This window comes from Drosophila simulans, chromosome 2L, assembly GCF_016746395.2.
Source record: "Drosophila simulans strain w501 chromosome 2L, Prin_Dsim_3.1, whole genome shotgun sequence".
Taxonomy (NCBI): Eukaryota; Metazoa; Arthropoda; class Insecta; order Diptera; family Drosophilidae; genus Drosophila; species Drosophila simulans.
This window is the reverse complement of record NC_052520.2, coordinates 19,914,924-19,935,116: the sequence shown is the minus strand read 5'-3', so window position 1 is coordinate 19,935,116 and position 20,193 is coordinate 19,914,924. Positions and strand designations below refer to the sequence as shown.

The 20,193-nt window shown below is 43.8% G+C and overlaps 2 protein-coding genes and 1 pseudogene across 2 annotated transcripts; 2 read left to right on the top strand and 1 right to left on the bottom strand.

The window, feature by feature from the left end:
* The first annotated feature begins 1,806 nt into the window (after positions 1-1,806).
* LOC27206494 lies at positions 1,807-3,071 on the top strand. Its single transcript, XM_016178035.3, has one exon. It carries the CDS (start codon positions 2,016-2,018, stop codon positions 2,418-2,420), a length of 405 nt encoding a protein of 134 aa, XP_016025630.1. The 5' UTR covers positions 1,807-2,015; the 3' UTR covers positions 2,421-3,071.
* A 6,255-nt stretch (positions 3,072-9,326) lies between these two features.
* On the top strand, positions 9,327-10,180 carry LOC6732909 (trypsin). The gene has a single exon (XM_002079978.4). The coding sequence runs from the start codon at positions 9,364-9,366 to the stop codon at positions 10,138-10,140; it is 777 nt and encodes a 258-aa protein (XP_002080014.1). The 5' UTR covers positions 9,327-9,363; the 3' UTR covers positions 10,141-10,180.
* A 7,838-nt stretch (positions 10,181-18,018) lies between these two features.
* LOC6732907 lies at positions 18,019-18,549 on the bottom strand (annotated as a pseudogene).
* Between the last annotated feature and the right edge of the window lie 1,644 nt (positions 18,550-20,193).

Here is a 20,193-nt window from a genome sequence, read left to right as displayed (position 1 = left end):
AATATCTTTTTCTTAAGCATTTAATTTACAGAAATATTATTTAAAGGAACTAAGCTTGACTTTAAGCCCCAGTTCCATTCAAAAGTAGCACGGTTAATTTGAAACCGTCGGTTTTTCATAAATTTCTTTTGTCACCATTCCAGTATTTATAATTATGAACTTAATCTGCTTATAATTGAAAGTTTTTACGAGCACATAATTATCTTTGAATGAATTTATAAGGCAATTTAAAAATACTAACCATTAAACTTCGACTAAAGTCATAAAAATAACTCAAACTTGGATATATTTTTTCGACTTCAAACCACACATTTAATTGACTACCACAATTTCAGCAGTTTGTTTGTTTATTAAAATCGAACTTATTCGCTTATATTACGTTTTATTCGGTAATTAATTTACGAAAATTTCTAAAGCTACAAAAACGCAAATTACCCATATACTTGTTATTGAAAATTAAAAACAAAATGAAATATGTGAATACCTGCACTGAAATTCGTTTTTAGTAATAATCGTAATTGACAGCTCATTTGATATTAAACAGCGGTGCAAACAGCACATTTAAATCCCCCTGATAAAATCAGATTACAAATAAATATGAGCAACTAACAAATTCGAAAAGCTAATGGCAGAGGCTCGTAATTGACAGCTCATTTGATTTCAATCGTTTAAAGCCGGCATTAAAATTAAATTCAATGCACAAGTAATCTGTTTTATATTAGTTCGACTCTACTGCTACTTTCAAAAGTTATGATATACAGATGAAGTGAAATGAAAGTTGGACTTGAGAACAGAGGTGCTATATTGCTTCCCTTCTATTTTTTTACTCCATAAATTGGTAGCTTTGTCATCGTGATTTGATCCCCACTCGACAATCGCAGCGGGAACATAATTAAATCATGAGTGTAAGGAATAGGTCGAATGGATTTACCCCTCGCACACAACTCACACTAAATTCGAAGTGGAACTGGGCGTTCCGTGATAATGATGTCGTCGAGGCCATGATGGCATGGGCGTGGATAATCGTAACAATTATCAGCGATGAGTCTGCGACACTTGACGACAAACATTGTCACGCTTTATGCCCCAAAACCCCCTTCAACTTGTAGTGCTGCCCAAATCCCCACCCACTTGGGGGCGATAAAATTTTGTTGCCTAGAGTTACGCTCAACGATTGTGTTCATTGACTTTGGTCTAACGATTTTGTTGAGTAGGCTAATGTGTCAGGACGGGCCCTATCCCTATTGTAGCCACTTTATGGTGGTGGCAGATTTCGGAAGTGCGACTTTCGGCGGTGGGAGCCAGTGCTAGTGCGTGCGGACGGGGGCTTATCAAGCTTATCGGCCAATAATTCCCCGATAGCGCATTGCGCACATTCGACTGGCCCCCATGAATCAGCCGTTGGATCCGTGAGCGTGATTTGATAACTGGCGTTTTGGCTTTATCTGCCCGCCTCCGCGCTCCGAACGTGACATTCCAAAAAGTACGTTCTAGACGAAGGGTAGGGTATCTGGCCTGGTTCTTCAGTTTTGACAGCAGCTCAGCATAGGTAGGTTCCCAAAAACATATAATATTATATCAATACTCTATACCTTGACTATACAGCTCTTCAAATAAGTGAAAGTCCATTGTAGGCCATTAAAATTTTCTATCAATATATTCTAAAAGTTCCCTTAAATTTTCACTTTCCCCGTAGACTTTTGATTATTCGCTACAACAAAGCACGTGCATTGCTTCATTGCTTTTTATCAGGTTCTTAAATAACCTATTAATAAAAGCACACACATCGACATATTATTTGTATGTCCACGGGTTTATCAAAGTCGAATTGGTATCGCTATAAAAACACGGCACTTGGAGCCCAACATTTAGTTGCAGAGATTCTGCCGAACACACAGGCTCTGTGCAGTGCAGGGAAACTAATAGTATTAATTAAAATCATTAAACAAGCCGTAGCTGTCGAATAAATTATTATAATTGACAGAGCGAGCGATAAATTAAGCAAAAAAAAAAAAATGCCGAACATTGTCGCACTAAAGCTGAGCGCCAGCTATCCGCTGATGGCGGGCCACAAGGACGGGGGCAATATCCTTGCGCTGGACCAATTGGCGCTGCAGCAGCAAATCAGTGCGAACTTCATTTTCCATGCGATCTCGAACTACAAGAAAACGCCATCCGAGCGAAAAACGCTGGACTTCATTGCCAAAAAATGGCTGCACATCCAGATGCTGTGGCGCGAGTTTCGGCTGAGGGATAAGCAAATACGGCGGCGTGGCCACAAGGATGCGCGCGTTCTGGAGCACGGCTACTTCCAGCAGGAGCTCTTAGAGCTGGTCCACGAAAAGTATATGCTTGTCCGTGGATTCCTGAGTCGTGACAAAAGAAATCTGCTCGCTGGTCAGCCAGCGACACGGCCATAATGTTTATTCAGACGACAGTCGACGGCGACAAGGCGGCGCAAGACCGCTTCATACAAAAGCGAAAAGGAGCCGGCAGGAAAAGGATGAGCCAAAAAGGATACGGCGACACGTGAAAACTTATTCCCCTGAAAAAACACCATTCGAGTGTGTGTGTGTGGCCTGCACTGAGTCAACAGTTCGATTCCGGCTCTGAGATGATATCCGTCAACAGCGATTCCATTTCCATTCCCCAATGCCAATTCGAATCCGAATCCGAGTCCGTATCCCAATACCAATCCCAATCCAATGGGCAATCAATCTGACTGGACTCTGGACGCCATCTATGCCCAATCCCAATGATTGATTGCACTCGGCCATGATTACCACAATTATTATGATTTGCCAAAAGGTTATACAAGTCACGCTGATGACGCCGATTGGGGCCAAAGGCACTTTAACCGCTTGAAAGCACCTTGAAATTTAAATAAAGTATCGAACTTATACCACTTACTAAAAATATGACCAATTCGATGGGGAATTCCTGGTCGGCTGGCCGAAAACACTTGACGATTGTATCGGCCAAATCAGCGATTAGATAAGTCGTGCCTTGGGAATTCCGTTTTTAATGGGGGGAAATGCCTTTGCCAATTAGGGGGATAGCCCGCAGCTGTCTGCGGGGCAAACTTAATTTACTGTCCGGAATTATCTTGTTTTGGCCAGCTTCTCTGGGCAGGGAAATCAATTTCCCTGGCCAAGTGCAGCGCTCTACACATAACAGCTAATAAAAATTGGCCGCACACAAAAACAAACTAATTCGATAATTTGCTTTAGATGGCCACGCGAATGAGCAAAGGCCATCGCAAGTTGGGTGTTTAGCCACGTTCTTGGCATTCGTACTTCTTTGGGCCACGACCATCGGCTTATATCTAATTTAGCGCGATTAAGGGAGAGCCGGCAAAAAAGCGGCGAAACAAAATCGAGGGCAGGCCACTAAACTGAATTAAGACCGCAAATTTATGGGCGCCCGCTTCCTGCCCCAATCCAAATCCAACCCAATGGGAACCCAATGTTGACAAGAATAATGTCCTTGTGCTGAGATATTTTGAGGCCGATGTTTGTACCGATGTATATTTTATCGAAATTAAACGCCAGGCATGGAATTTTTGTAGTTCCTTACGTTAATTACAATAATTAATGTGGCAAAACACCCAGTGATGTGATGCAAAAATGTAAAACCTAAGTTCTAATAAGTTGTATATATTAAAAGTTGTTCACTTGCCATGTCTATGTTACTTAAGTAGTGCAAAAGGTAGCTACGGTTGGCCATAAATCAAGGAACTCGCTTTCCTACTAGCACTCATAATGTGTAATAACATTTTTTGGATAAACATTTTCCAACCCCAATTGTAATCCCCCACCAAACCCGCTGTTATGGTCGACAATCAACCCAAATTGATGTACATTAAAGCCGCGTCCGACCCTCCTGCCCCCACCCAACTTCGATGCCAAATAGTCCGGCGGAGTGGGAAATAAATTTATGTAAAGCAAACGCAAGGTAGACAGACCACACCCCCCACCCCCCCTTTTAGTAGGCCTCTTAAATGGTGGTTCAAATTCCACCGAGTGGCGTTGGCCAAAAACAACGAACGGCGCAAAATAAAAACGTAGCATATTTTAGAGGCTGTGCGCGCACTTTAATAAGATTTATTAAGTCGCGAAGGACCGCGGCGAGGACCTCGACATTGACTGTGGGTCCTTGGCACTGTCTTAACCAACAAAAAAGGCAAATAGCCGGGCTTCAATGGGTGGTGGTTGGTGGGTGGTGGGCGGTAAGTGCTGGGTGGCATTTGGGCCGGCTTGTACCGCGCTGTAAATATTTGTTACTCAACTCTTGCCGCCACTGTTTGCGTTTTGTGTTGTCGGCTGTTTCTGTTTGCTTGCTGTTTGCGTCTTGCTCTCGGCTCCTCCAGCTAACCAAAACACCAGCCACCACCCACCACTCACCTACCAACCACCCACCGTGTTTATTTTGCAGCTAATAAAAAGTTGATGTGTTGCCTCTGTTCTGTTCTGGGCTGGCATTTTTTGCTTTTCTGTAGAATTTTTCGCAGTAAGCTGCTGTTGGCGCCTAAAAAGCGGCAATGAACTTTCGCTGAACATACTTGGATTTTTTACCCCATTTCACGGGTTTCTTTCCTTTCCTTTTTTTGGCAACGCTTTGAGGGTTAACATATGACTGCAGCATATGTGTGAGTCAGCAGGGAAAGTCGGTTAAATGGAGCGGCAATTGTTTGTTTGAAAACTTTGGTTTCGCCGCCAGCTTGGGGGCCAAAGATTTGTTTGTTCCGCCACAGAAGTTTTCCCAGTTGATCTCAATCGGAAATCTGCGAGGATAAGAGTGTGTGTCCTTGGAAATTCAAGGCAATTAAAACTATAATATCTTTTCAATTGAGACATACCCGTGTCGAATCATAAAGATAGTTGTATCACTGTTTAATGATTAAGGGTGTTGTGATAAGAATGGTTCGACATTCAATGGTCTTAGTAGGCTTATCAGAATTAAGTTTAAGTTCCAATTTAGTGAGTGAGTAATGAATAGGGCAAATACGTATGTTATTTATTCCAATATGTACACCCCGAAAAATTAAGAACCGAGATCGGTTGGCCAAAGCGTGCATGTGTTCAGGGGCATGAATCATTCTCATGGGAAGAAACCTTTTTGATTTCTACACCAAAACGATCTCAATGTTGATATTTTCAGACGGAAGCAGTATCGGGCTTAAGATTGTAAAAAAAGCCCGTGGGCAGAAGGCTTGAATCTGAGAATGCTTCGATCTCGATCTGAGTATGCTGAGCATGATTCGATCTTCGCTAGATTTTGAGATCGAAGTTCACAAATCGAGATCCTTGAGAACGATTATTTCTCTGAGTGTAGATGCTAGTGTGTGTTACTAATTCAAGAACATGAAATATCAAAGAACCTCATGCATTTGACTCCTATTTGCGGATCCCATTATTCTTTCAGCCAATTGGGCAATCAATTTTGGTTCTAACCCACTAATCTAGGATCCCTATACCTTTCGCTGTCCCTTTGCTAGCCCCAAAACATATTAGAGACGAGACTGCAACCAATGGCTTGGCTTATTCCAGTACTCGCTCGTGTTTTTGTGTTTATATCGTAAAAGGGAAATTTAATAAATATTTTTTCGGGCTTCCAGCGGCAGCAGGGGGCAGTGAACCATTTCAAAAAGCGGAAAAAAGCATGAAACAACAGAGGGAGGCAGGTCGAAACGTGGAATCATGAAAAATTGATGCCCCTGTCGTCTGGTGGCGCCACCTGGTCTGCCCTCTCTCTCGCACGGCATCTGGCCGTCTCTTTCGTGCACACACGCCCAGTAAATAATGTAATAATCTGGCCGGGTTGTGGTCTCCCTGCGACGACCCATAAACCGAAATTTATGCACGAAATTCAATTATGCTTAAAATGTGGTTAATAGGCCGTCTGGCGGAGCCTCCAACTGGCAGCCATGGCAACAATGGCCCACAATGGGCCACAATGGGCAGGCACCCCATGGGAAGAATATGCAATGGTTACGACCTCCCAGGTCCCCAGATCCACTCCCCGTATTATACCTTTAACCTATCTAACGAAATTTATTAAATATTACTCGGCCGACGCACCCTCCGCGCCTGTTGAAATTAGATATTGTTATGTTGTTATTTAATAACAATTTCGGTATTTGTTGTTACTCTTTTATGGCTCATATGTGGGAGCCCTAACCAGAAATGGTCGCACTCCCGCCAGGAGTTTTATGGACCCCCGAACCGGTGCACCGGTGGGAGAATATGAATGTCCTCGGAACGGAAGCTTGGCTTGGCTTGCTTTTTGTTGATTCTTCTCAAATGGTTTATGGACCGGGACACATCATATTTTCATCTCTTTTTATGATTTAGTGGAGTGTACTGTCTGTACGAAAGTTGAAAGTGGTTTATGAGTGGGTCAGAATATTATTTTGGACAGAGCTCGCAAAGGCAAAGTTAATTTAACCGAAATTGGCCAAATGAAAAATGCTCTACGAGTTGGAAAAACATAAAACGAAGTGAGTAATGGAGGGAGCAGCAAGTTAATTCTAGCTAAATGAGATCTGGTGTAGCTTGTAGCTTTTACTTGATAATTTTTTTGTGATAACAACACACACTCTTGTAGGCCGGGCCGTAAACGAATTAGCTGCAATCGAATCGGATCAAACGCACTTATTTGTCTGCTCACTTGATGGACTTAACACTAACTGAGCCCCCGGCTTTGTACCAGTATCCCCTCCCTTCCGACTTCTGGGTCCTGTACTTGTCTTCTCTGACACTCCAGCAAACGATAACGAAACAAATCCGTGCACATGAACTGAGCTCGGAGCAGGAAGAGTGGACGCATGGAAGCCGTGTAGGGAAAGTCTGGGGCAAGTGGAACCGAACAGAACAGAACAGAAAGACAAACTCAAAGTCAGCTCAAAACTTGCAAAATGATTTTAAATGACACAGGGAATGGCAGACGCAACGCAACGCACACCACACACCCACATCCTCGGTTCTGGGTCCTTGGTCCTCTCCTCGATCTTGTTAAGATAAAGTCGCCTTGCAAATATTAACAACAACAGTGCGCTGATAGAAAAAATAAATACGGAAAACAAAATGGCAACAGCAGACTGGGGCAAAAACGGCGGAGAAAGCGCCTGCAGGTCGTCTAGGCGCTCGATTCTAAGACAACAGCCAGCACACATGAGCAGCCATGACCATGTCGCGGATACAGGGGTTCCAGGCATCGAGGATAATCTAGATTTGTAAATAATGGAATATATTACGCTGTTCAAATAAATTGCCAGATTTATTAGATATATCATTATCTCTCACAAAGGTTAGCAAATACGCTGCTTAAGAACTCTCGAATATTATTAAACACAGCACCTATACAGGTATGTTTCTTAAGCATAATATATACTATACTACACAATTGTTGTTCTGCTATATCCTGCTACACTGTGGCCTTGTGTCCCGCCGTGCCATCGTTATAACGACAACGTGAGCCATTTCCTAGCTTTGTATAGCTCCATTCTGCAGGCGGTCGCTTGGTTGGATCCCCTTTCTCATATTTTTTTTAATCTACTCAGAGACATTTTTCTTTCAATGTTGTCGCAGCCCCCTTTCCCCCCTGCATTCAGCTCTTTTTCTATTTGTCACCCAGATAAGTGTTTTGTAGTATTTTCTAGATTTTTTGCGTTGTTTCCTTTGATACGCCCGGCGAAGGAAATCCAAATCTTAACTGCACTGCGCTACGTGCCTTGTGGCCCCGGCATAACCAACTGTCATGTCAGACATGTGGATGTGCCGGGGTGTGTCGCTCCATCCACTAGAATGGTCCTCCATCCCACCATCCCACCATCCCGGCAACCCGGCATCCCGGCATGCCGTGTCCCTCCATCCCAGCATCAGTTGCCCAGTTGGCAGTCGGTTCCATTCAACCGGCAACTGTCTTTAAGTCGCTGCCACCACACACACATCCCACAGGCACATCCGCCCCCGAATCCGAGTTAAGTTGAGTTGAGATGCCGGCGAACTGCTTCGAATCTTCGGTAATAGATATCAACAACTTTTCGGAACAAGAACAAGAAGAACATGAGACCCGCTTCGAATCCTGTGCTGTGCCGCTGCCCCGCTGCTCCTCGTCCTTTTCGGATTTAATAGATTGTTCTCCTCGGAGTGCGTTTCCTTTTCGGAGGATGTGTGTGCGCGCTAAATTAAAAATGAACTTTGGCAGCTCAAATTCATGGTCATGTTAACTTCTTGCTGCACTTGCTCGTGGCTGGTCAACTCCACTCAACTCAGTTCGCCATCGTTTGTCTTGTTCGCGGCCCCCGAGGGTCCTTGCCCCAAACACAACGCAGTCCAACCCAAGCCAACCCACTCCACTCGTATCCACTCAAGCCACTCCACCCTCGATGTCCTTCGAAAGTTAGTTACGGACTGGCTTTAGCGTCTGTATGATAAGATAAAGCTTTATTCTGTTCGCGCTTCTTTGTGACTGCTCTGTTGGCTGAGCAGATTGCAGCTGTCTCCGGCATGTTTCAGAACTGCATTCTGAGGTTTCAACATCGAGCTCAAGATAGCCCAATCACATGAGGATGTGGGGCTGCGGTTGAGGGACTCCCTTTATTTGTCATAATTGGTTTATGACCTTGCCAAGGCAAGAACTTCGGACATTTGTCTTCCAGCTCGTCAGGCTAAAAGAATGCAATTGTGGTAACTGCTTAATAAGAATCTTTAGATTATTGAATTACATGTATCTTAGGCCGAAAGTTCAACAATATGTTAAAGCCTAAGTTCTTTGAACAGACCTATGGGAAAGTATAATTCGTTGGATTTACCCGAGATCGTAATCAGGACCTTCGTTTTTCCTTTATTTTTTTTTAAATAGATTGAAAACCTGCAAATTAAGCCATCGATTGCTGTGGGATTATTTTTAACAACAATAACCCGTAATCAATACAACTATAAAAACATTGAGATTGATTTATAATCAGCAGATAAGTTCCGTGATTGGCACGCGATTCCTTCCATCAACAATAACTTCTAACCAACGTATGCTTTGGTTATTCTAAATGATTCTTTTTCCTAATGGGAGTGTCCCAAAATGGTACTAGCATTGTAAGGAGGAATATAATACTTAGGTTCCCCCACATATAAGCACTAGTTGAGCTCCTTGTCTAATAGATTAACTATCTGCGGTTATTGCCGCGAATAATAAACCTTAATCGAACCGCGTCATGGACCTAGACTCCTGATAGAGAGGCTCTGATTTACAACTTCGGAGCCAGCCAGTCGCATGTTCGCATCGATAAGGCCCAGTGGTGGGATCACTTGGCTATAAAAGTCGAGGCCTCGAACGGATTTGGTGTTAGTGATCACAGTGAGAATGAATCGTTTGCTATTGAGTGTGGTGGCGCTGGTCGCCCTGGCTGCCTCCTGCCATGGAAATCCGGGACTGGACTTCCCCTTCGGTCGGATTGTGAACGGCGAGAGCGCGGATATCGAGAACTTCCCCTACCAGGTGTCCGTCCAGACGACCAAGGGCTCCCACTTCTGTGGCGGCAGTCTGATCGATTCGGAGACCGTTTTGACCGCTGCCCATTGCATGCAATCCTACGCCGCCAGCGAGCTGCAGGTGCGAGTGGGTTCCACTTCCAGGAGCTCCGGTGGTGAGGTGGTCACCGTCCGCGCCTTCAAGTACCACGAGGGCTACAACAGCAAGCTGATGATCAACGATGTGGCCATCATCAAGCTGAGCTCTCCCGTTCGCCAGACCTCTAAGATCCGGGCCGTCGAACTGGCCGATTCCGAGGCCGTTTCCGGAGCCACTGCCGTGGTCACCGGCTGGGGCACCACCTGCTTCCTTTTCTGCTCCTCCCCCGACACCCTTCAGCAGGTGGAGGTGGATCTGCTGCACTACAAGGACTGTGCCGCCGACACGTACAACTACGGCAGCGACTCGATCCTGGAGACCATGGTCTGTGCCACCGGCGAGAAGAAGGACGCCTGCCAGGGTGACTCCGGCGGTCCTTTGGTCTCGGGCAACAAGCTTGTGGGCGTGGTATCCTGGGGCAACGGATGTGCCTGGACCGGCTACCCCGGCGTCTATGCCGATGTCGCCAGCCTGAGGAGCTGGATCGTTGACACCGCTGACTCGTTGTAAATGGAAATAATATAATATAATGCAAGAGTATTTCAAGTAATATACGTATAAACATACGTTGAGTTGTTGCTTTAATGGGAGTTTTCACAGGATTCCCAATTTCCTAGCTGCTAAAATGGGTACTGGATACACCACAAGTTCATTTTAGTACTTCATTTTAGATAAAATCAAATAGATTAATCAATTACTTAAAATCAGCCAGAATTCATTATATATTTCCTACAAGTCTAAATCATTGCAATCTTATTAGCCAAACCAAATAGGCCAAGTCAGCTGTGGTGATGTGATGCAAATTGAGACCACTTTCCTGCCAACTTTTGTATAAAATCTGTCCCAACAAAATGTAGAAATCCATTTTGGCCAGACTGGAGAGTAACTCAAGAACCCCGACCTGTTGCTGCACAACTGATTCGCTGTCATCGCGATTTCGGCTAGACTAGCCACACACACACAGACCCAGCACCAGGGGACACCTCCTCCTCCGCAATCGGGCCAGACTGGAATTTTGATGAAAAATGTATTTAGATACTAGATAAAATTGGGGATACGACTGCGACACACGGCCATGCAAATAGGAACATGCTCGTGCTTTTGGCCAGAAAAGCAATTCGTGTTGCTGCCGCCCATTTTCCATTTTCCATTTTGTCTAACCGCCTTCGTCGGTATTTTATTGCTTGGCTCGATCTTGCTTTTGGGGGCGTGGCCAGTGGTTGTTTTCTATAAAGCTGTTAAATACTTAAGTGTAATTTATGGCATGCGATATTATTCGGCTGTGTGTTGTCATGTTTGCCCAAAGTTTTACATATGCCAAGCCCAAACTTAAACGAGCGAGGATAAGCTCACAAGGGCAGAGCCATGAAGTTGTATGCCCAAGTATCTGGTGAGTAATATGCTGGGGCGTCAACAGACTTACACGAATTTCTTATGAAATTGTTGTGGCCACCACATGTGTGTGTATATGCTTGCACACATTTATGCCCGAGTGGCCGAGTTTGTCAACTCCCACTTAGTGCACCATTCTTTGCATATTTTGGGGCTGTCTGTCGCCTTTGGGGCGACGGGGTGTTGTTGCTTGTTTTGCGTGAACAGGAGCCAGTCCATTATCACTTAATAAATGAGCAAGTTATAGACAACTCGTCCACTGCTCACAGGAGTGTGGCTGTTCACGGCATGTCGTGGCATTCGGGATTGCCATGCGGGGTTAGGCGCCCAGATTAACATCACTTGTCAGCATTTGAAAGGATTCAGAAGAAAGGACTCTAGGTTAGAAAGTCAGTTGTTGAGATTGCCATTCAGCTGTCATCAAGCCCAAAACGGAGTACGAGTTAATATTAAATATAGACTGCATTTGTAATGACCACAAAAATTGTGCTGGCATTTTATGAACTATGATGTAAATATGTTTTGATTGAATAATAGTTTTAGGGAAGCTGAACATATGCATATATCTGTGGTTATCAAACTGACTTTGATTTAATTTCTGAAACTTATCGTTTTGGAATTATTTGCTGAATTGAGAAAAGGAAGCTAAATAAGCTGAAGCTGTTTCACAAGACTTCTTTTTTAACAAATTAATTTTTTAATTTGAGAATTAAGCTGCGATTCTTTCAAAATTTTCTATTTCAAACTCCTGCAGTCAGGACCTTATAAACTTCAGCACCCAAACAAATTTACTTGCTTCCCTGGCACCCCCCTCGTATATCATATCCTCGAAAACACCCAACTTTGAAAAATACCAAAAATATCTCACATTGTGCCCGGGCAATTGACCCATGCAATTTTAGGTATAGACTTCAGCAACACCGGTTAATCCAAGTGGCAGAGGAGGCGGGGTATGACGGTGGGTTTCCCAGGGTATTTGGGAGTTATGACCCCGGCAGCCGGGCATCAAGCTCCTAGTCATCGAGACAGGTGAAAAATTATATGCCAGCAGTGGGGCATAGCACAAATCGCTGACGTCCTGCATGGATTTCCGATACACCGACACTTACCTCTATGTGTCTATGTGTGCGCTTCAATTTCAAAAGATAACAATTTTAATTACAACGTTTTGCGAAATATTGGCAACCGCAGCAGTCTGGGCACTCGGGCAACTAGCCGCCCCGTGGAATGGAATCCCACCGTAAAATACACGACATTGTATATATAGAATGGGTCCAGTCTGGTGGCTCAAATGAGAGGGGAGAAGAGTACCAGTGGTATTATTAAGGAGACTACGGGTATATGAAATGTGTGATGGAAATTCTTCCGAGCCTTCGAGGCCTTAATAAATTTAAAAGTGGATAAAAGGCATCGAATACAATGTGGATATTTTATAAGAGTCTTGTAAAATAATTACGATACCCACACAATGAAACTTTAAGCCTTAAGCTCAGAGCCAAAATGTTTTACTTTCGGATAATCAAAACTGAAATCGCGCATATGGCGAACCATTCAGCGGTGCTGCATTTAAAATTAATCAGATATGAAAATCAAATGAGTCGTGGATCCGGGGCAGAGTCCTGTGGCGTGGAACAAAAGCATCCAACTCCTGGACAGGTGGCAGATTCCATCGCAACACATCACATCGCATCGCACCGCAACGTATCGCATCGGATCGGAGAGTCTACGACCGGTGGCCTCTAGCCAAGCAAACTGACAGGCAGCCTTATTATGAGCGCTTTTTAAGTATAAACATCAGGCTTTCTCATGTGTTTATGACATAATGACAGCCAACTCGTTCCCGGGACGATGCCCTGGCTCCCGCTGTTGCTCCCGCTACCGCTGCTCGCATTGCGCATACGCCACGTTGCCGTTGGCAGGCCACGAGCAGTCCAGTCTGCAGCAAGTTACTTTCTGACAGTTATGAGGGGATTCAAATGTAATCAGCCGCTTTTAACTCTCGACCTCCCATCGCCACTGCATCCTTCGAACAGGTTTACGAGTGTTTTCAGCCGGTGCTGATGCTCAAAACTCCTCGATTTACGCGACGGGGGCCGCTCGAAGTGCCAGACAGCGGACTTAGCCGCATAAAATTCAACCTCGGGCGATGCCTCGGCGTCACTTTCTGATTTCTTACTCTCATTCCGCCACATTTTATCCTGCATAACATAATATAATTTATGCCCGTCTGCCCGAGTGGTAGATAAAGGGAGAAACTGTGTCAACTTTGACTCTGATTGTGTCAGTAGCGGGGTGGCTCGAAAAGTTTGGAGAAAGTCACAGTTCTTTCACTTCTTGTGTGCTCATTACTCAAATCGGCTTAAGCATGGCTATATTTATTTCTTAAATACTTGAATTAAATTAAATATAAAAAATTTCCCACTTTGTTGAATATTTTCAATCCCACCCCCCTTTAAAAACATACCAACTGGCCATTATATTTTGTTTGCAATGGACTTTGAGCTGAACGCGCAGGCATATAAGCCATCGTCAATCAAATTTAAATTAATTAAGTTAAGTTAGCGCTGATATGAAGTCGCGGATTTTTCCAGGTTTGGCTCTTGACTGAACGCAAATTGAATTAAGTTGATCGGAGTAAATACAGAACTCGAAGCCAGAGCTGCCAATTAAGCCCCGCCCATCTCATATTTAATTAATTAATTCACACGACCAATGCACACACTCGTACTTCCACACACACACACATGAGGGTGGGTATGTGTGTGTACACGCATTTAAATGTCAAGCGAAAAAAGTTTCCAAGTGCTCGACAAACTTTAGAGTAGAACAACAACTAATGGAAAAAAAACAGAATCAGCAAATGCAGCTTGCAACATGTTAGAGTGGCCACAAGTAGCTTTCCTCACACAAATTATTTTGTATCACAAACGGCTAAGTGGATGAACATTGAATTTCAAGCTGATGTTTCTATGAAAAGGTAAAATAAACCTTTTGATTCTTAACTGAATGATTTATGTAAATTTGTGATTTTGGTAAGCTGTAAAAACTTATATCAATGGGACCTTGTTTTTTGTATCTCAACTTAAAATCGCGTGCTAAATTGCTTGAGATTGAGCAAAATATAGCTAAATAGTTTCTAAATGGTAGAAACAATTCACAAAATGCTTTTTTCCATTTGGCCTGGTCTTAACGTTTGGTGGCTTGGCTTTCGTTTTCGAATTTTGGTTTAGTGCCAGTGGGGGCAATCAGTTGGGAGGAGGAGCAGTCGACCGGGCTCAGCCACTCATTACTCATTTGCCATAAACTTTCCTCGACTTTTCATATTTTCAAAATGCAGGCACATACACATACACGACGGCGCACTCATTATGCGCTTTTCAGCCATATTGATTTTGCTCAAGCACTAAGTGCAAGTGGATTGGGGTGGACCAAAACCGAGCCAGCAGCAGCGAGGGGACCAGGGCCAGACAACAAATCGGTAGCTATAAATTCTGCACTTAAAACTTTTCAACAGTTTTCGGTACTTGTTATTTCTGCTTGAGCTTCTGCACAATCATTTTTTGCGGCCGGGTGGGTAGGCCTTTTATGGTAATCCTTGTCGCAATTTCCCTCGTTTTTTGTGGCCAGTATTTTCGGTTAAAATGTAATTTGTTTTCGTATCATTTTTTGGTTCGAATTTTCTTATCTGCACAGTTTATTTGGCTTGCCATACTTGTTACTCGAAAAACAGCGGGCGGGGTCTACATGTGTTTTTGGCCATGCCCCCATGCCCCCATCTCTCTCGAAGTTATCCTCAGCTCCTCCCCATTTCACCCACCCGGTGAGCCCACAACAAGTGGCTGCAAAAGGCCTTGGAATTGTTCGGTTTCAAAGGAATGAAGTTGAATGGGAAATGTTTCCACAGAAGTTTTCCCTCTCATTTCGTTTGCCTTCCTTTTTTTGTAGCAACTTTTTGGTATTTTCCAAAGAGGGAACGACATTTTTACCGAGGTCGCAAGGCGGTGAAGTGAACAAGTGTAGGGAATGATTGGGGTCAATGGTTCGTGAGTCTGCCAAAGCTTTGGCTAATTTCTCCGCTTTAAGCTTGCGTCCATTTCGAGTCCTCCATCAAAAACATTTCAGTGCAAAAAATATCACAAAAAATGAATGGCAAAAGTAGCTCTATTCCTTATTATCATATGGTAATGATAGGCTGGATATAAATTCATATATAGCAATCGATTCTGGCCATTGAAAGGATATTGCGAAGCTAGTAAGTAACAGCGTCTATGAAAATGTGGCACCACCACCCCCTTGCCCAATTTTATAACGTGATTATACTCCAACAATAATGTGGCACGGCATGCAGTAAAAGGAAAAATCCACATTTTGAAGGGCTCAAGAGCGAGGCAGAGCAGCAAATGCACTTTCACCAGTGGAAACTGCAGCGAACAAAGCTCAACATGCCGCAAAAACCTGAAACAAGGCAGCTGCCTGTTGAGAAAATTTTGCGTAAAAACTATTAACTTGTTTTGTTGGCAGCAGGCAGAGGCCCAAAGGACCGAAGTTCCGGGGGACAGAGGGCGGCGAGGGCGCACATGTTATCATAATTGCAGAGTGCACTTGCAGCCATCCTGACGCATACACTGGGAGAAATGGTTTATAGCCAAATGGCTGCATTAATGGTAACCTATTTTATATGTTTAAAGCATGTTTTATAATATTAAATAAATATATATGGACAAACCAAACCAAACACACGTAGTTAAAAACGTTTCTAAGTACTCCTAATATCTTATTTACCATCAAAAAACTGTTATATTACCTTATTGCTTGCAGTGCACATACATATGCATAAGGAGGTGCCCCACGCATACTTGAAGAAGCTACTCAACATCTCCATACTATAAATGAGTAAGAGTTGGTTGTTCTTGGGGGCGGTGGTGACTGCGGGGGTGGGTATGGGGAGAGTGTGGGGTTTTGGGGGGTGGCAAAGAGTGAAAGGTTGGCTCGGCATTGGGCGAAAGTTTTATGTTTTTCTTGACTGAAAGTTCTGTTACCTTCTCGCTAGACATCGCAGTTGTTGTTGCTTCCCACACCTCATCAACATTTGGCAAAGTTTCAGTTCGCTGTGCTCCTTTTTTTACAGTACAAATTTTCAACGCTTAAGTGATTTTCGCTGTAGCATACTTTCGGATGCCATTCACATGCGTTCAGATTTTTAAAGTGGCGGCAAAAGCGGCGTTGGCGGTCAACACGCATTGCGGCATCAGCTCACACACACGCACACACACACTCACACTCTTACAGGACTCTCAGGACCCCCTCAAAACACACCACCCCACCGCAACGCCTCACCCCGCCCCCCGTTTGTCTGCCCCTGTGGCGTGTGTCTGGCGTTAAATTGAAGGCGTTTAGCGTGGCAACCGAAGGACACTTAAATTGTTTTCGCTTTGCTACCGCTTTTCCCCCATTGCCGCTTGGCTGTTTTGACGCTCTCGTTTTTTCAGCTTATTTTTTCGTCGTTTTCCTGGAAAAAATCATAAAAAATGCATGGCCATATATTTTCTTGTTGCTCACACAAATTGCGCTATTATTTTTGTGTGTCTGCATTGAGTTGTCTATTAGGAGCGGCTTATAAAAGTTCCTTTTTGGTTTGTTACATTTCCCATGCAGCAGTGCGTTCATTTGGCTTATTTCACATGTGTGCCAATGGGTATTTAGGCCAACTATATATTTTAAATCGGCGATGATGCCAAGAGTTGTTATTTCAGTTTCTAAAACGATCTTAATTTTGAAATGATCTGCCAAAAACTTTCAATACGAATTTAAGCTGTGTCCATATGCACTGCAAATCAGTTTTATTCTGTGGAAATGTAATATTTTTACCTTTGGTGTACTAAGCACTTAAAAGCGATACGAAATCATATAATATACATAACGTTTTTAGTTCTTTAAGAAAGTCTTGTTTCCTATTTGAATCCTTAAAGCTTTGCTGTCAAAGCCCAAAGGATCCGTTGCGATGTTCCGCAGGTCGAAACCTTTTTGTAAATGGATATGATGCTAAAATCCCATTCAACGGTGCAAACCTCGATGCCTGCTCACTTGGGACACATAAGACTTTCAGGTAGTGGGCCAAGTTGTGACGAGTGCCAAGTTGTTGACGGATTTAAAATAAGAAGGCGCTACGCGGTGAAATCTTAGGGACAATAGCCAAGGAAAGGCGGGGCTAAAATCTTTACAGGAAGCCCGAAAACAAATTGTAGCGGAAGCTCACCAAACACAATAAATGTTTAATAAGCCAAAACGACTGAACAAGGAAAGGCAGGCAAAAAATAGTCACTTTGAATCGGAACCGAAAGGAAAAGCGATACTGATGGAGCTGTCGGGAAAATGAAAAACATGGCCGATGGTATGTGCGTTTTGTAGCGGAAACTCAAGCGGATGCTTCGCCGGCAAAAACAAAGACGGCGAAAAGGAAAAGTGTGTAGCAGGGGATATTTATGCTATTTCAAACAAATTCCAGGAGACACTTTGCCTGACATTTAAATTGTGTGGTGGGGGGGAGGCCGGGATGGAAAAACTACAAGCTGAAACAATGCTGATGATGAGTTTCACTCAGGCCACTAAGTGGGTCGCTTGAAAAAAGCCATAAACTTCACGAAGTGTATGGCACTCAAAAAGTTGACTCTCGAAGCAGGTGGAGCTTGGCATTTCAGCTAGATTTCCACATCTCTCGGCTTTAATCACTTTTAGGGAGATATGGGAAATTAAAGCTGCCAAGCTATATAAGCAATGATTTAAAAAGTATTAATGAACGAAAGAACCAAGAATGTTTATCAATACTAACACATTTTGTTGAAGCCAATTTAGTTATGCATTTAGCGCTGATTTCATTAGCATTCGAAAGAGCGGCCTCTTGTCACCCAACGAAACCCACTTAAGTACGGTCCGGGGCAAGTTCGAGTGTCATTCATTCTGTCTGCTGGACAATCACTGGAGCACGACCCCAAACATTCACATTCCGATCCGCTGACCTAGCCCAATGCACACACTGGTATCGCTCCAGTGTGGAGCACCAACGGGGGAAAAGCGGGAAATGGGGGAAATCGGGCGGGCGAGATAGGCAAAAAGTCAGTAAGCTGAAAATGAAATGAAACGCATAAGAATCGATTCGATTAGTGAAATGAAATTTACGCCAAAATAAATTTGCACGACTTACCGACTTGGCGCGCCTAAGTGTATGCCATATATTTTCCTCCCTCATTTTTCCCGACGCTTTTCCGGCTGCCATTGTTGTTGTCCTGGTCATGTCATGCTGTTGTTGCCGGCTTTCGTTGGAGCTCTTGTTGGTGTTGTTGTTGGTGTTGGTGTTGCTGTTGCTACTGGTGTTGTTGTCGTTGTCGTTGTTCTTGTCTGTTGTCGCCGGCGTCGTCATTGTCTCTAAACTTTTGTACGTTCATTAATCTTGCGAAGCGTTTTCACTGTTGCGCTGTGTATGTGTATGCGTGTGTATGTTTATATTGGTTTGCGCTTGTTTCAGCCTGGCATGTCCTTCCGACCCCCGCCCACTTTGCAGCCCCTCCCAAAAGTGAGTTTGCTTGCCTGTTCTGCCGCTTGTTTCCTTCCTCTCCGCACCCCCACTCAGCCCACTTCGTCCTTTCCGACATCCTCGTCCTTGTGCGGGACACTTGTGCGACAGTTGTTGCATGATAAGGTTTAATCTATTTAATTGTAATTGATATTTTCGCAAGATACGACAACCCTGCCTTTCTTTTCCCGCTCGCATTATTTTTTGTTTGTTTCCTGTGCTTTCCGTGTCTCTTACACCCATTTATAAACCAAATGAGGCGTCTACAACGTCGATAAGGATATAATCTGCCTGTTGTTGGTGGCAACTTGTTGGCAACACAGGAGCTTTCGCCAGCAATCGGGGCTAAATCATAATTTATAAAGTGTCATGAGACGAAAGCGAAGGGAAACCAGGGAAGAGCAAATTCCCTTTCGGCTTGAAGAAGCTAACCAAAAAGAGTCTGGATTAAGCAACAAATTAACTTATTTTTATTTTTTAAAAAAGAACATGGTTCTTTTGCCAGCCAATGTTGCATTCTGTAACTAATTCTCGCAACTATTTTTTCACAAAAACGCAACCGAACAAAAGATTTAAGTTGGTTGAAAAGCCACACCATGTGGCCATAGAACAAAAATTCTCCAGTTCTGTAGTATAATTTAATTATCCTTGTGTCTCTGTTTTTTTTTGTGCAGTAGACATTTTAGATTCTGGTATTTAGCATGTCAAAGCAAACAATTTAAAAATAAACTTGTGAAGTATGTTGCCAACAAAGACAAAATTAATGTTTATAAGGATACCATTTGTATACGTATCCATGTTGGATACATTTAAACAGGCAAAAGACAAAGATAGGAATTAGTGGCGTTGAGTTAGGTAAATTAACTTTAATTTCGGATAGACAAGTTCCTTCCTCCGCCGGAAGTAGGGACTTTCACTTACACTTCCGCTTTGGGTTTTAGCCAGCCTTTTTGGCACCTGCTTAGACATTAACGGCCCCGCAGGCCAAAATTTCCCCACCTGCTGCCGACACGAAGGGCCCAAAACATTTTCAGATAACCAGACGCATTGCTCACATCGATATTATTTATGCATGAGCTGTTGAGAACGAGGGGAGGGCCACAGAGAGAGCATTTTCCACAGCACTGTAAATTTTAACGGCAAGGGAAGGGGTGGACTGGTTGGGGTTTTCTCCTCATTTCCTCATTTCGCCCCCGCCCAGCAATCACGGCAGGGATAATAATTGTTGTTGCCTACTTGGCACACAGTCAGCCTGCTCCTGCCACGTCCTGCCGCCTCCTGCCACGCCCCGTGTCATCCTCGGCTCTTGACTTTGGCTTCCTGTTTGGGCTTTTGTTTTTATTGCTTCATTTTCGATTATCGAGCAATGCACTTATCGCTGCCGAGGCTCTCGCCCATTGTCAACGTCTTCGATCTTTGTCAGTCGAAGGATAAAAAGTGGGCGGAGACGGTGGGGGGAGTGGCAAGTGGAGCTCAATCTCACAGTGTTGTTGCTTCACCCTGCCGAGTGCCTCATCTGTCTCTGTAATTGTTGCTTGTTGATTTCAGTCGCGAGTCCTTTTTCCTCCTGCCTTCCACACTCCCGATTTCATACTTATTTA